General features: G+C 42.1%; 1 protein-coding gene across 1 annotated transcript; it reads right to left on the reverse strand.

The window, feature by feature from the left end:
• Positions 1 to 5,179: 5,179 nt before the first annotated feature.
• Positions 5,180 to 15,465, reverse strand: LOC123138378 (probable cyclic nucleotide-gated ion channel 20, chloroplastic). The gene is made up of 13 exons (XM_044558344.1): positions 15,226 to 15,465; positions 13,979 to 14,431; positions 13,361 to 13,546; positions 12,318 to 12,416; positions 10,147 to 10,284; positions 9,323 to 9,577; positions 8,693 to 8,959; positions 8,251 to 8,396; positions 7,936 to 8,013; positions 6,730 to 6,859; positions 6,211 to 6,457; positions 5,965 to 6,127; positions 5,180 to 5,668 (listed from the first exon to the last, which is right to left on the reverse strand). The coding sequence occupies exons 2-13, from the start codon at positions 14,420 to 14,422 to the stop codon at positions 5,500 to 5,502; spliced, it is 2,322 nt and encodes a 773-aa protein (XP_044414279.1). The 5' UTR covers positions 14,423 to 14,431; positions 15,226 to 15,465; the 3' UTR covers positions 5,180 to 5,499.
• Between the last annotated feature and the right edge of the window lie 1,562 nt (positions 15,466 to 17,027).

The following is a 17,027-nucleotide window of genomic DNA, read 5'->3' on the forward strand; positions in this document are numbered from 1 at the left end:
AACATTTATTTGATACATGTTTGACTTTTTTAAAATATATGATTAACATTTTTCTGAAACACATGTTTTTGAAAAAAAATTGAATACATGTTAAAAAATCAAATAAGTGTTGAACATTTTTTGAATGCTATGAATAATTTTTAACACTGAAAAATAATTTATTTTTTAAAACTAAAGTAATTCATTGTTAAATATATGTATTTTAGAGTTTTTAAAAATATAACAAAAGGTAAGAAATGAGACGAACGGAAAAAGAATCGAACCAATAATTTACAAGGTCGGCCCATGACCACACCACTTTAGGCGAGGCGGCAATCTATCTCGCTATAGACTTCTCTGAGGGTTTCTTGTGCCACCGTCGCCGCCACCATATGAGAAATTTAGGCCCCCTCGCCTCCGACCGCCATCTTGGCACTAACAACATGTTTGTTTCATGGGAATTGAAGATGGGGAATGAGAGTTGAGGGGTAAGGAGAATAAAAGTCCAATGATTGTTTAGAGGGAATGGAAGTTTAAGTAGGAAGGGGAATGAGAGTTGAGGGTGCCAATTCCCACCAATTTCTTTCCATGGGGACCCTATTAATTCATGGGCAGACCTTTATTCCAAACTAATTCTCATCATATATCAAACAACGGAATGGGAGTGAAATTCTATTTCCCACGCCTAATCCCTTGACGAACTCCCTCGTGCAAAATTCCCTTTGTCTTCGTCAACGTCTAGTAATCATTAAGACCTCTATGCTCTTCGTCAACGTCTAGTGATCATTATATTTTTGTGAGAATAAATTTGTCTCTCGTTCTTTTGACGGTGCCATGAGGTTAGAGAGTTTTCTGTCCTCGCAGATCCAGTTATTCGAATCTGATGAGTTTATGTTGTTGTGTCAAACTTTTTTGTTGGTTCGATTCTTTGTGGAGATGAAATCTTTCATCGACGCCATTGTGAAGATATAGTGATTAGACGGTCTACACTTCTAAGGGATCATCCCTGACCCAAGTACGTTCATCGATCAAGGCTTCCTATCTTTTTAGATGGGCGACTCAAGGCACTTTTAAAAATCATTATTGGTAATGTTCGTGTGGATGAAAGAGTGACAACATCGTTGCTCGAGTCCAATTATAGCTCCTTTACTGAAGTCTTTGGAGTATTTCTTCGAGCAGAGATTGATACCACAAAGAAGGTGTTTACAAGAGATTTCATTGTATTTCTTAGTAATAAGAGTTACTTTGTATTTTCTTGAATTTTAGATCCAAAGTATCTGTAATTGTTTTGAGTATGAATAGAGTTACATGTCGAAAGTGCTCTTTTGATCCCGAGCTCATATACTCCTGCATGAATAGTAAATCAAAAAAATAGTAAAAAAATCAAAAAAAAACTGATTTTTTTGTGATGAATGTTCTAACTGCGTGCAAAATTTCAGGTCGAAATGACATTCGTGGAGGTCTGGGCAAAAATAACAAAATAGATGCTCCAAAATGCTTCCAACAATAGTCTTTTTGGACCATCGATTTTAATTTTTTTCCCGGACCTCCAGGAATGTCATTTCAACTGGAAATTTTGCACGCAGTTAGAAAATTCATCAATGTTCATCACAAGAAAAATCAGATTTTTTAAAAAAAATTACTATTTTTTCAATTTTACTGTTTATGCAGGAGCATATGAGCTCAGGATCAAATACTCCATGTCCGTTACATGTGTTTTTCAAAAGAAAAAGATGTATCTCGCTATAAGCGAGCTATAGACGGGCCCAAGGAGTCAGCGGAAAGCGAGACCCAACGAGACGTCTCTAATATCAGCCACGCTGCTCCTGTAAGGCTCTTGGCCCTATTTAAACACGCACACATCCCTGCTCCTCACTCCAGAGCATACACTTCCAACCTTTCCATCCAGTACTTCTTTTTACAAGGTTCACTTCACCGAGAGCTGCTCATGATGGAGGGGGGGAAGAAGAGGTTGGTGGCTGCTTCCGTCTGCGTGCTCGTCATTCTGCTATCGGTCCAGCAGCAGTCGGTGGCCGAGGACATGTCGGGGTTCTGCCGGTGCTACCGCAAGTGCTACACGGCGTGCAGGCTCAAAAGCAACCGGGTGGTCTGCAAGATTGCCTGCTACTTGGGGTGCACCGGCCAGAACGACCACGACGCCGGATGCCGGAGGTTCTGTCATCAGGCCTCGGTCTGCGACACGGCGGCCACCGGCGACGGTGAGTAGTTAGTTGGCGCGCTCGCGTCGTCTCGCCGGATTAAATTGATTAATTCATCTCCCACGCCCGTCTCTGATCCTTTCTCGTCTCTGCGTTTTGCTAGATGCTATTACTACCGAAGAAGCTGCGATCTGTGTGGGGGAGTGCGCCACTTACCGGAGCCGCCGCGGCGGCAAGGCCGAAGCAAAGCACGGCTGATTGGAGTGATCAACCGAGAGGCTGCATGCATATGCATGGAATCGGAGGTTGATGATGAGGGTTGATGTGATGTGATGTCTGACATGACAGTGCGTGTGCATCTTATTAATTACTACTAGTACTTATTTTACTTGCATACAATAAATTTCTTGCTGGAATTAAGATACTCTTGTAATTGGTCGCATCGCCTTGTTACGGCTGGTACTGGTTATGACTGCGATGAAGCAATCCTATAATTCTTCCTTTGTCTAATATAAGTACAGTATAACGAAGTCTTGTGTGATTTAGAAATAATCCGGTTCATTAACATTGGGCGTTGGAAGCTTAAACCAAATAACAAGTAATGAGATAACAATGTAAAATTGTACTGAAAAGACTTTTGGCTGTGGTCTCGTCTCACTGCTATAGTTACGGCGTCTCTCAAAATAACTTCGCAGTTGTACAAAATTTAAATTTCACAAATTTAGTTCTGTAACTCAAATTAAGTTTCACGAGGACAGTTCTTTAACTTAAATTAAACTTCACAATTCCACAATTTAAAGTGGACTTGGCTCTCTGTCTTCAATACAACAACTTCCCGAACCAAGCTCTTTTATTTTCTAGTCTAACGAACCAGCGGTCTTCTTCCGTTGTGATTCTCTACTACCAACAATTTATATACAAAAAATAAGGTTTTTTTAACCGCAGACCATAGAACAATCCAATAGTTTTCCTTAAATATAGTACACATAGATACAAAAAATAAGGTGATAGAAGCATAACAGCACATAAATCAACGTGAGTTCTCTGCGTGAAACCTTAATTTCTAAGCAGGTTAATGCATCTCAAAAACAAAAAGGAAAAAAAGGAGTGTGCACTTTACGTCGGTATATATGGTTCCATGTAAGTAAAAAATCAGAGGTCAGCTGAAAGAAGAAGAAAAAACAATACCGAAAAAGATTTGCGTCCCGCTTTATAGATAAAGTAAACCACCACAATACAACCAAGTACCATAGCAGATCCAACACGACACAACGCATGATACAACAAGGTAACACACAAATGGGTTCCTCTGAGGGCACCAACTCAGCAAGCCCTAACTAAATAAATAAAGGCAGCCGCAGCCTCAGAGACAAAGGCGAGCATGGAGCTAGTCCGGCTCTAGTGGTGGCGGGGGAAGCGGCGGCAACAAATGGAGAGCCAAGGATCTGAGACCTGTCGTGATAGCGTCAATGCCGTCCCGGTCCGTGTCGCGGCTAAGCGGCTTCCGAAGCTGCAAGTAACCACATAGTGTGTAAATAGCATCAGTAGGGAGCCGAAGAGGGGAATGCTCGATAACAAGCTTATTGCGAATCGGCCATAACGTCCATGCAAGGACCCCGATCGTCAACTACTTAATGTGGCGCGGTCCCACCGAGGAACCTGCAATTCCAAATAGAGATCCGGGAAGAAATCCCAATTAAAGACTATGCGTATATATCTTGGTATATTTGCCGGTGAAAATCATTAGAGTAACTTGTTTTGTATGTCAACTGATATATTGGCCATTATTTTAAATGGTGCCACTAATGTAACTGTTGCAGAACTATATAGTGCTGAAATCCCAAATTGTTTTGTAGACAAACATTCTTGAATGTTCTTCCTACGTGCAAAATTTCCTGAAGAGATCACATTCGTGATGCTTTGGGTAAAAAAATACACCCTAAAATGCTTCGAAAAATGAGCTATTTCAGAGTGCTGATTCCTTTTTTCTTTTGCGGGTGCATCGAATGTTACTTCTGAACAAATTTTGTGCGGGAGTAGAACATTAAAACATATATGTTATTTATTGTCAAAAAAACATATATGTTATTTATTGTAAATTGCTTCTGTTGAGCAACAAGAACTTGTGTACATGTTACTCCTCTCTATAAACATAGCGAATATAAGAAACTAAGTTTAGAATGCGTCTATCCATTCATAGACCAGGGAAGGATTCCTCCTATGGCTATGGGCAGTTGTAACAGCAAAGGGTTTGGTTCAATCCTTCCTTGATTCGGCAGCGAAGCAGAGCATCCCAGTTTTCGTATGTATGCTCATCACTGGAAAAAAGACAAGCTTCTTCGAGAATCAATGGCGTGCGCTGGTGTGTGCAAAAGAAGCTCCTCGCAACCCTTTTCCAGTGCACTTGTAGGCACCGTGCAACCCAACAGTTTGTATCTATCCTGGAAATGGAACCGTGAAGCGACGGAGATTTGCTGATAGGTTGGTGACTCAATGTGCCAGAGAGGCGACAAATCGATCCGAAACTATCAATCTGGTTTGGTTAAAAACTTAAAAGAGTGGGTAGTACTTTAGACGGTTTTCAACTTCGTTCAGGGTTGCAATACTTCGGTGATGTTAAACTCTTCTTTTATAAACACAATACAGACACCCCCAAATATTTGCATGCGCGCATACACTAGTTTCTATGAACGCAAATCTTAAGATTAACAAAGTCACTGCTATAGGACACTTTAATTCCCAATGGGCTAACTACATAACCATCATCTTAACCATCCAACCACAGGTTGATCCATCTATGATGAAGTGGACTTCACTTAACTCTTCAGCCATGCACGCGGATCATTGCGGTGTACAAGTGGAAGTCATTACAGTGATAATACGGGAGCTATACATGTGTGCGCCAATGAGGTTAGCCTGCGCGATGGTGCGAGCTTCCGAAGAACACGTACCGTGTCTCTTCACTTCCGTTGACCAAGGACCCTCGTCTCTCGCACCAATCCATACAATTCTGCTTTGCACATGAAGAGTCATAGGATGACTTCATGATCAAAAGTCGACCCTCAAACCATACATAAGCCATATTATATCTATACAAGGAGATTAGTTTCACACATTTGTAAGTACAAGATCAGAGAACCAAAGAGTTGTGTCCCGCGGATTTCAGGATTTCTAGAGGTTGGAGATGTAGAACTGTTAACCAATACTTCCTCCGTTCCTAAATATTTGTCTTTTTAGAGATTTCAAATAGATACCACATACGGATGTATATAGACATATTTTAGAGTGTAGATTCACTCATTTTGCTCCGTATGTAATCACTTGTTGAAATCTCTAAAAAGACAAATACTTAGGCAGACTATCACCCCCTCTGTCCAGGCTGAAAAGCATACTGAGAACATGTACCCAGTATACGATCGGGTTCTTCGCTTGGCCTTGATCTTTCAGCTCGCTTTAGTCGTCTCTTACGATACCTCCATGCGACTTGGATGCGCGCTGCAGCGATGGTCCTCCAGTAGGGTGATTCATACCTGTCCAACACATTTGCAGCACTTAGTCTCAAGCATCAGCCAACGGAGTAGTAACACAGAGATCACTTGAGTACCATACATAATAGTTGTTATTATGCAAGAATTTTCAGCTGGTAATCTCAAATTCTTAATCACCACGATACATAACATGGCACTAGTAAAGTTACTCATATTTTCCCACTGCTAAAATTAATCGACAACAGCTTCAGCATCCTACAATTCCTGCCGAACTTAACTTTATTTGATAAACATGAATATGATGATCAATATGATAAACCAGACAAGCAAGTGGCTACCTGATAGCCCCCTGCACTCTTGGATTGCGCAAGAACCGTGCAAATTGTCCAGTAACTTGTTCGAGATCACTTGCTCGAAGTACAAAAGCTTCAACATTCGTTAAGCATCGCACAGTACGTATAGCAACCAAACGCATACCATGAAATCTACTTCTCCCGCCATCTGAAACAGTAGCAGTACATGTGATGCTACAATTATGAACTATATATGGAGTATAACAAGCAGGCAAGCCAGATATTGCAGACCTTTATTCGTTGAAGAGTGTTCCAAGTACCATGTGAGGAGTTCCTCTCCACATACATCTCCATCTTGTAACGGAGCCCTGCTTCCATCTGCACTGATGCTTTCTAGCTTGCCTCTCACTATGAAGATCATTTTGTCAACAGGGCCACCTTGATAAAGAATGTCACTTCCACTGATATATAAGTTTTGTCTTAATTTGTCACAGATAGCATCCAAGATTGGCCAATCCATCAAGGTGAACAATCGAACCTGCAGAACAATTACACTCAGGGATTCCAAAGAAATGAGAGGAGAGGTCATTACTACAGGCATAGATACTAAGGTGAACCTGCAAACTGAACAGATCAAATACATGCCACTTTTTCGATGGAAAAAGATTGCTGAGATCTCTAGCCGTTTATATTGGGATCACCCTTTAATCTCTTTTTCTTAAGATTTTAATGTTTAATTCATTCTCTATCCTCACCGTGCTGACTGAAATATAACGTATTAAAGAGTAATGCATCCAACTTATTGCATACCCTATTAAGGAATCTAAAGAAATGTCGACGTATGTCCCTTTGAATATCTTCTGGTAAATTGCTTAAGAGTTCCTCTTCATTTACTCCTTGAGTGGCCGCCCAGGTGAACCTTTCTGCATGTCTAACCCTCCTGCACATTTAGAAACCTCCATCGGTTACTATCTTTGAAGCGTAAAACTAAACTCAAAAATAACATGAAGAAAATTTTCAAACCACAATTCAGGTCTTTATTGACATTGCCATGAGATGGCACATGTTACGAGTATGGAGGTTAACTACTTGTGTGAGAATTTAGTGCATTAAATCATTGTTTTATGTCTTTTAAGAGTGAATTCCAGCTTTCACCTCCTATTTTGACCTTTTATGCTAAATACCCAATTTAACTGTTTTCCATCTGGATTACCCATTTAGCGAAAATTTTGCCTGTTTTTACCCATTTAGTGGAAGTTGTGCCAATTTTTACCCCATTTAAAATTTTGAGAGCGATCTGCTAGGTGCGTCCGGTCATCAGGCACACATTACGAGCCATGTCGTGGTTTCCTCCTTGCATCTGAACCGGTTCGTGTCCCTAAGCCATATCCGTCTCACGCACCCGCATGCAGCTGTTTAGCTAAACCAACTGCAAGATGGGCATGTATGTACACCTGACGACATTGAGAAAAAAGCCGTGCAAAGCCATTCGACCTGTTAGTGTGCAGGAAAAAAACCAGAAGGAAAACCACGACCTGGCATGTTACGCGTACCCGACGGCTGGGACGCAACTGTTGGATCGCTCTTGAAAATTTAAAAGGGGTAAGAACCAAAAGAACTTCCACTAAGTGAGATAATTCAGATGAAAATCTGCTAAACTTAAAAGTCGTGTCAAAGTAGAGGGTAAATACTGGAATTCCTCTTCTTTTAAAGCTTGTTCTCGAAATACAATACACATTTGTTGTCCCAATGAAACAAATTAAGATAGCTTTTCATGAAGTTTTAAGATAGTTCTTCATGAAACATGAGATTTTGACTACACCACTATTTGGCAAACTGTTATTTCTATACGAACTGTAGAAACAGCACAAATAACGGAGAACAAGTTCATGAAGCATCACAAGCAAAGTAGATTAGCAACATGTCAAAACTATAAAACTTCTTTCCAGTACCAATTGTACAAGACCATGAAATATGTAAAACAATAATATTTGTTTACAAGTCACAAGGTAAAACCTTCTCAAATCTTCAGGCAGTCGTCTATGGCTCATCCACTGCTCAACATCACGCCGTCTAAGTTGCATCTCTAGTTTCCTACAAAAAGACAAGGAAAACTTGATACACCACATCAAGATTCATATTGCTACAAATGATAAAAATTGACTGAATTGTTCTAATTGAGATACATAAGCATGCATAATAAGTAAGGGTTCATCTCATGTCAGTAATGAATAATTAGCATAAGGTTTCCATGGGAAGGTAGTGTGAGCTCATTGATAGCAAGGTGGATCATACAGCATGATAAATAAGCTAGCACTAATAACCCCATACCGGCTTCCAAGAGCTTGGAGAAAATTTTGCATGTTCCCGATGAGTAGTGCAAAAAGCAACAGTCCCAAACCAACAATAGCCATAGTGAAGAGGACTTCCCCTTCGAAGTAACTTGGGATAAGATTTCCAGCCAAAGTACTGATTTGCTGAAATGGAACCATTTACATTAAAAAATAGATGTCAGCAAGAATAAACTTAAATTCTCTAAATTAAAACATGTACAAATAGATGGGAACATCACTGGTAAGTAGATTCAGTACAGAGATAAGAAAAGGTAAAAATAAGCGATGGGAACATCACTGGTAAGTAGATTCAGTACAGAGATAAGAAAAGGTAAAAATAAGCAAGAATGTTGTGGAAAAAGTCTATTCACCACATGTCAAGTACAACAAAAGAGATACCTAAGTGAAATAGAAGAACACGGGCAATAGATGTAAAATACCTGAAAACCCCAAAATAATGAATATACATAGCGTGTAACAGCACTGTGTTTCGTAGCCAGCAGAACAGCTTGCTGATAAATCCCATACTGGAAATTAGTATCATTCCCGATGTCAAAACAAGCTGTTGAGGCTGGCTCATTAGACCATTGCTGACTAATTTGCTCATTCTGCCCCCCAATACCAAAGTTGAGTCCACAGTCTCGGAAAACCTTACATGATGAAATGTTTGACGCAGAACAAGCATTTTGCAGGCATTGGTTAACCCTCTGTGACAAAATATGAAACAGAAGTATTTTATAGGCATCAGGTGTTAAGCACTGACTATGCAAATTGAATAACTTATGATCAAGGATAACTGCTGAAGTATACATAACTGAGACATAGTACAAATTAAATTAAGCAGCAGTATCTGGCAGCTTTTAACTTTCTATCACATTTTTCCTTTTAGTTGCAGTTAAGTCAGAGCACATATTTTTCTCAAAAAATGTTAGAACTAAATGCAACTGGACGTGTCTCCAGGACCACTCTCTATAACAATGCCGGCGGAGAGTAATATTCTAGCACTAGTAAAATACAACTGAGGAAGTTAACTTTATAGTTCTGTAAATTGCAATAAAAAATGAACGGACCTGTAATCCAAAAAGGTACCAACATGAACCGACGACATGACCCGCCAAAACAAACATTAGAAGATTAATCACAAAATTAGCCCATGCTGACTCAAATATGAATCCAGTGGCAGACTGACGACCACCGAGCAATGGTACAAATCTGATGATGCGGGGGACATATTGAAGAAGAATAATGACACGCAAATAATTCTTGGCATCATCTGCTGTTGTTGATAAGCCAAAAGATCTAGGGATAATCGCCAATATAATCACCTTGATCAAGCAACAAAGAAAAAACTTAGCACTTAGTACATGGCACAAACATAGCAAGGAAGTTCAAAGGAAGTCAAGTTCTTTCAATGATATGTCTATTTTGGTCACGAACTTGAAAAAGAGAGCAATCCTCCCTGGTTTATACGAGTAACTGGAACAGTAAGCAGATGAGAACCATTCATCCATCTAGAAAAAAGATCAGAACAGTTGCTGCATAGAAAGGAAAATTGCATGCATGCAAATTTATTAAGAATATATATTATCAGCTGAGCTAAAATGTGTTGATCCTATGTAAGCATGACCTTCATTTTGCCTTCTTATAATCACTGTTATGCCAAATTATATATGAACTCTGCAGTTTCTGGTTCGCCTAAATATGTTTGAAACTACTCCTGTTGACTAACGTGCGCAACCAAAGCAAGTCAAAATATGCAATACATTATACATGTATTCTGAGTGTGGCTTAGAACAAATATTTTGGCACAAATAACAAGTGGTCCTTGTTAGGAATGAGATGAGGAAGCTCGATATCTAAAACGACTGGTATCAATGTAGAAAGTCTTAGTCACCTGAGGGAGTGGAAGCACAACGAAGAAATCAAGTAAAAAATAACCACGAAGATAATGAACAGCTATTTTCTTTGGCTCGTCAACTAAATCTCCAGCTCCCACTACTCTCGACTCTGGAGCTACATAAGCCAGTCTGAACTGAAAGAGAAGTATCATTATGTTCATCAATATCATGACATAAGTTTGAAGCTACATAACAATTGTTGGCAGCACAACTGAGATCGAAGTAGAGAGCACACATGAATAAAGTAGAACCTTCAAAATTATTATAACAAATAATGCAGCTCCATTTCCCCCATGAGTTCTGTTCAACAAAAGACTACCACTAGACAGAATATTTGGTTGATGTTCACAAATTGGCATATGTGAAACAGATCTAATTCAAAGACAAGCCCAATATCAGTGGAACAGATCTAATTCAACTTCAAGTCTTTGTACAAAACCCACATATACATGGAACTGTTAAGCTTCATGCACTAGCCAAAGCAACCAAAAGTCTGAACTGATGGAAAGGGCTAGGCAATCCACATGTACACTTCAACACCCCTGTCACGTGCGACACTGGAAGTCAACACGTGAATAGGCTCAAGAGGCCTATACGTGGGCACAGAGGGGGGGCAGCAGAAAATTTTGGATAAAATTGCAAAAGCCAGGATTTGAACTCAAGACCTTAGGCCTTGATACCATGTTAAGGTTCATGCACTAGCCAACACAACCAAAAGTCTGAACTGATGGAAAGGGATAGGCAATCCACATATACACTTCAACGGGAACAAGATTGGCCACGGTCTGGCCGAACCCCCTGGGCATCTCTCTGAGGCGGCTCGGGCGGAAACCCCACTTGCCTGCCACTGCCACCCCATCCTCCATCACTCTCCTCGCCGCCGCCAGCACACAACGGAGGGCAAAGCCTGCCGGCGACTGACGACGACGAGACTCCTTCCTCGCACGACCAAGAGCCCCTCACTGCCCCTCAGATCCAATCTTTCACAGTTGCATCCTGCATCCCCTTCCATGGATCCGCCTACATTGCAGCAGTCAGCGCCTGCTGGCTCCCGTTGGGTGAACGGCGAGCCCTCTGACCTCGACCAGCGCAGCTGCCACCCTATGAGCTCTCCGACCACCGGATCCCACGCCGCGGCTGCAGGATTGGCCTTTGTGTGCCCACCATGCAGCCCTTGGGTGACCATTGTTGTCATCTCTCTCGTGTTGTGTGTGCCCTTCATTTACACTTCACCTTGGGCTATGACCTCCCTCCAGTGGAGATATTTTCACTAGCGGAACTCTATGATCATGTCACTTCTTCCTCGCCCTTTCTCGCCACTTCCTCCCTTCCGGCGGCGAAAGGGCGCTTCTCCCTCGTGCTTGTTCGTCGAGCCAGAGCCTTCCCGCCTCCATCCTAATTCTGTCCTGGGCTATGACCAGCCTTCCTTTGGGTGCTGGATGGCACGGAATTGGTAATGGGACAACTACTTGACATGACTACCTGCGGTCTACCCTTCGATGGCTAGAGTGTCGTCTTGTTGGAGCTTTAATGTGTGTATTTTGAAGTTTACCTCCCTATTGTCTCCTCTCTGTTGCCAGTGTTCCATGTATGTGCTTATGTCATAACCTGTGCAGCATCTCTACAGTCACCTAGATCCATCTGTTGGTCTACACAGTTGTTCCTTGCGGTGTGTCGTAACTGTGTACTTGGTTTTGTGTGTGTGTGTGTGTTTCCTGTTTTCCTGCCTAGGCACGCTTGCCCCTTGGGCTCTTAAGGTTTTTGATCCAGTTCCTTATAAACTGGATCAATCTCTTTTTGAAATGAGATCATATTCAGGTAGGGATTTCTCCCCCCTGGTGGCTGTTTCAAAAAAAACAAATAAGATGGTCAAGTTTTTATGTTGACAAGATATTTCTTTCATGGCAGAATTTTTGAGCTGGTCAGCTATTTTGTCTAAAATTTAATATACACTAGTAGTATGTGAAACGAATTAACAAGACAATAAAAACCATTCGAAATAGAATCAACAAGCTATTATTTTTAACAGTACAAGGATAGTTTAATATGCATACTAAGTTAACAATATGTCATTTGCATCATTACATCTTGTACCTACTTCATCCATGCTGGTAAAATGTGAAGCATTGTCTAGATTATAGAATATAACAACCGATTAACCACTTGCCTGAAGAAGCATGTGCAGAAAATAAATAGCATCAGAAACACTTCTCACAACGGCAAGTCCTGTCGCCAACTTCCAGTTGAATACTATGCATTTCTTATCCTGCATTGAACCCAAAAGGAAAATCACAAGTGCCGTCTGTTTTGATCAGAATTACAACAGCAAGAAAAGCTAATATTGACTAGTCCCAACATATCTTCATATTGCAAATCCTTAAGACAACTGACTTAATGTGTCTACAGTAATGACTTTTGAGGGTGAGTGCTCCCTGAAAAACGTTATGAAACCTTCTTGCTCCTACCGCTATCACCACAATAGATATCAACTCTCTGAGGTGAAAGTATGGAGTAATACCATCAAACAACACATGTCCAGAAACGTCACAGCATCACCCGCAGCAAAATAATTACAAGTTTAGAAATTAACAAGGCACCACAACTGAGCTTTACAAAATAGCACCAGCAGACAGATGTACACATCTAACAAAACCTATCTAATGTATTAATCATTTTTATAGTACTCCATTCTTGTTTATGTGATATTTTATGATGTGAAGATTCAGCCTTTTTAAACTTTGGCTGCTAATGCCTAATATACACAAGTGTTTTGATTTGCCATGTGAGTTTGGCATGTCATACTTTTCTTGTTTGACACTCTTGAAGTTTGCTGTAATAAACATAGGCTGCATGCATCTATGATGCAAAGCCAGAGGTAAAATATCTTTGATTTTCTTTAAAGTGGTGCAGATGTTATTACTGGACTTATCTTTCAATAATGTTTACTAGTAGGCAAGTAGAAAATGTACAGATGTTATTACTGAAGTAGTGACCTAAAAGGTCTTATAAACGTTTACAGAGGTAGTATATTGGTGCACCTAACTCTTTGCAGAGGCATACAGTGCTTCAAAGAACTTGCATTCACATAATGCAAAGGCAGGGCTCCTACCATTTTCTCAGAAAAGGGTGTACATTGGAGAATGTGTCAATTCTCCAAGACGACGTGTAGAAAGACTGAAGTTGGTAGCTGGCAAATTTGTAAAATGTTACCTTCTCTACTGACAACAGGAAGAAAAACAGGGGGTCGATGAAGATGGCAACCAGGCATGATATCACAAAGAATTGATTCCATTGTTGAACAACCTTCGCATGTGGGTTCATAATCGGAATGTACGAAAGGAAACGCTCAATGCTCTTCTTCCAACCACGATGGTGATTATAGAGAATATTATGAAGCTTCAAAAGAGGAGAAACCCACATTAGTACCAGTCAAAAGCTGTAAGAGTTCTAAGAACTGTTTCAACCATTGTTTAAAAAGATCTAGCTAGACAAACAAGCTAAGAACTATACCATAACATCAGACGTATTAAACTGTAAGAGTTTTAAGAACTATTTCAACCATTGTTTTATACTTGATGATTAGTACCAGTCAAAAGCTGTAAGAGTTTTAAGAACTACTATTTCAACAACTGTTTTAAGATCGACAAACAAGCTAAGAACTATACCATAACATCAGGCGTATTAAACTTCTATGATCTCAGTTATTTGTCAGAAATGAGATGTTGGTGATTACAGTACTAGGCTGAGGTTGTTTGTTTTACCATAAAAACTAATGCACCGATCTAAGTATAAAGTGAATCACGTAAGTAGCACAGCAAGTAAAACCACCTTATTGTCAAAAGGATTTGAAGCTCGTTGGAAATGCCTCTTGTTTTTGCACACAGGAGGGCAATGGACACAGTCGGGATTATCACATTGTCCCAAAGGTCCAGACATCATCAAATGTTCATTCTTTGGGATATCTCCACCATGAGACCACCTGTTTCCTCCAGCGTCTTCTGGCATGACGGCTTGCGGCTTGCTGGGTTGTTTTACCTGCGGATGTCGCGGCGGCCTATTATCCGGTGTGTGCCTGCTAACAACAAACGGGTTGCCCGCTGCTGCAACCTGGCTCGGTGGCTGACTGGACAGAGGACCGGTATGGGGCACGTAAGTGTCTTCTTCATAATCCTCGTCCCTGACCGGCATACACATAGATGTACTTCTGGGAAATCTTGGTAGTTCAATATTTCTTAACAGCATTGGGATATCATCCCTCTCCTGATCAGACATCTTTTAACCCTGCACACAGCATCCACAGCATTAGCAAATCACGTTCAATCGAACAGCTAATACATAGACAGTGGCGGAGCTTCAGCAGGAATTAAGATGGGGCTAAATGAAACTTAGGGAGAGCTGAGGGGGGGCTAATTTAGGGTATCATGTCCAAATTTGACCAATATAGTGGTCACTATTAAGTGTTAATATGCAGAAGAAAAAAATAGTTGGCCCCTGTTGACCCTAACCAAGCTCCGGTACTGTACATAGATAGTAGAATAATATAACTGTTACAACCAAGCGGACGACCGCTGTATGAAATATGGAAAACAGAAACAAAGAGGAGACAATTCGCCGCCATCTAGACATGCCTTCACGCAGAGCTTCGCACATACCGAGATTTGGCGGCGGCGGCTGAACAGGCTACCGGAGCATCCCGTAAACCCCAGGAGAGAAGTGGACGGGAAATTTACCGATAAAACAGCACGGAATCGGCTCCCCCGGGGCCCGAATCTTCTATTTTTAGGCAAGCCGGCCCGAATCTCAATCCCCCGTGCTGATACTTGGAAGGAAAACGCTCGCCAAGGGGCAGGAAATCTGCCCCTCCCGCGACGCAAATGCTACCGGCTGTACTACCAAAAAAACATCTCCGCCCGGCCGCCGCTGATTCCGAGCCCCTCGCCGCGCATTGTGAATCCCAGAAATCACGCGAAATTAACCCGTCAGAAGAAAAAAAAAACGCTTCCTTCCTCCCCTACTCCGCTGGAACTAGAAGCGTCGAGTCGTCATGCAGAGAAAGGGGGAGAAAGCAAACGAACCCGACGACGGCGGCGAGCTCTCTCTCTCCGGAGAGGCCGCGAGAGTGCTGCTCTCCGGCAGATTCCGCGCGGCGAGGGGGGTGGGAAAGAGCTTTTGCCCCGCTTTTCTTCCTGCCGTTTTTCAAGCAATTTTTTATGTGGCTTCGCCGCGAAGGCGCGGAGTGCAGAGGAGGGATTTGGGGGAGAGCAGAGCGGAGCAGAGGAGTCAACAAGACGTCTCCTGTTCGCACGGGAAGGACGAGAAGAGTGAGGGTTTACGAGGCGTGACCTGTCTCTCTGACAGGGTGGGCGCGTCGGGTGCGAGGGGAGGTGGGCCCCGAGGTTCGGTCTGAGGGGATAGGGGTGCGGGACAGTGACAGTGCGAGAGGGGGGCTCACGCGCCGCCCACGGCTGCCACAGCCGTGGCGCCACCTGGGGGTTGGAGGGGGACGACCCCTGTGGTGTGGTCTTCTCTTCTCGGGTTGGGGAAACGCTGACGATGGGAATTTCGTAGCGTGTCGCCTTCACGTGCCACCTTTGTCTTCGTTCAAAACTGATTTTGGTGCCGCCCGAGGGACGATTCTTCACGGGTTGAGCTTCAACCCGGCAATTCTACCCATGGGCGGCCGCGCTCATGGACACCCGATCCGAATGGGCAGGGTATTCATCCATGGGTAAGTCCGATGGGTAACCCGATTAGTCATGAGTAGGGTATGGGCATAATGTTCTACCCATGGGTTGCCCAATGGGTCACCCGATTAGTATAAGTGATTAAAGTATATTATTATTTTATATTATGTGTGGATATTTTGGTGAAGATACTTGCTAGTAATTAAATTTTTTAGAACAAGCCAAGGCTGCCAGTAGCGATGCATGTATGCATCTTTGCTCTACATTTTATTTCTTCTTGATCGCTTCTGGTAAGGCCCATGAATGAATCAAATGTCACTGCTTGGATCATTTGTTGAGTAGGTAAGCAGCAGCCCAGCATTATTGCTGGCTACCATGTCGTCCATTTGAGCCTCAATAGAGTAACGTGTCGGCCATTTAGGCCTCCAAAGCAAGCCCACCTCGCATCGTACTTTTGCATGTAACGAGACAAGGACACAGGTTGCCACCTTGTTTAGTACCACCTCGCCTAGTCGCGCTGGTGGGAGGTGCAGTTTTGCCTATATAAGTGACTCGAGACCTGACTAGAGGAGGCAGCAGCTATTGCATCATCTGGATGTGACTACTCACTGCTGCGCCCAGTGGCTAGTCAGCTAAAAAGAACTACAACATCGGTAGGATCCACGATGCATGCTATTCTTAAAGTAAAAAATAAATGTATGTTTCTAACCCGATGGGTGTCTTAATGCGTCGGGTTGCCCGATGGGTTTGGGCATGGGTCTGACTTGAGACCCATGGGTAGGGTCGTGGGTCTGTCCTATGCCCATTAGTTATTCGGGCATGGGTTTGAGAGAGCTTGACCCGGTCAAATTCGACCCGACTGCCACCTTGACTTGAGCTGATTGTGATTGCAAATATATAAAATCACAATTTTAGGGCTCATTAGTTCAAAGGAAAAGTGGAGGAAAGACAAAGGGATGTGAAAAAGGGTAAATTTGATATATGCCACTATAAAATTTCAAGTTTTGAGAAAATGCTACTACTATTCTTTTCTTTTTTTCCGGAAAAACTAACGCCCACACGTGTGGGCGATGTTGATATATGCCACTATAAAATTTCAAGTCTTGAGAAAATGCTACTACTATTCCTTTCTTTTCTTTTCGGAAAAACTAACGCCCACACGTGTGGGCGTTTGCACATCGCCCACACGCCTC

The sequence above is a fragment of the Triticum aestivum genome, chromosome 6B (genome assembly GCF_018294505.1).
Source record: "Triticum aestivum cultivar Chinese Spring chromosome 6B, IWGSC CS RefSeq v2.1, whole genome shotgun sequence".
Lineage (NCBI taxonomy): Eukaryota > Viridiplantae > Streptophyta > Magnoliopsida > Poales > Poaceae > Triticum > Triticum aestivum.

Bases quoted from the DNA above. Each gene is read 5' to 3' on its own strand.
- LOC123138378 (XM_044558344.1), bottom strand. From the start codon at position 14,422: ATGTCTGATCAGGAGAGGGATGATATCCCAATGCTGTTAAGAAATATT. The intron at 6,860-7,935 runs GTTTTACCTTGT...CTAAATGTGCAG, and splicing joins CTGCCTGAAGATTTGAGAAG to GAGGGTTAGACATGCAGAAA. The intron at 6,128-6,210 runs GTCTGCAATATC...CTACTGTTTCAG, and splicing joins ACACTCTTCAACGAATAAAG to ATGGCGGGAGAAGTAGATTT.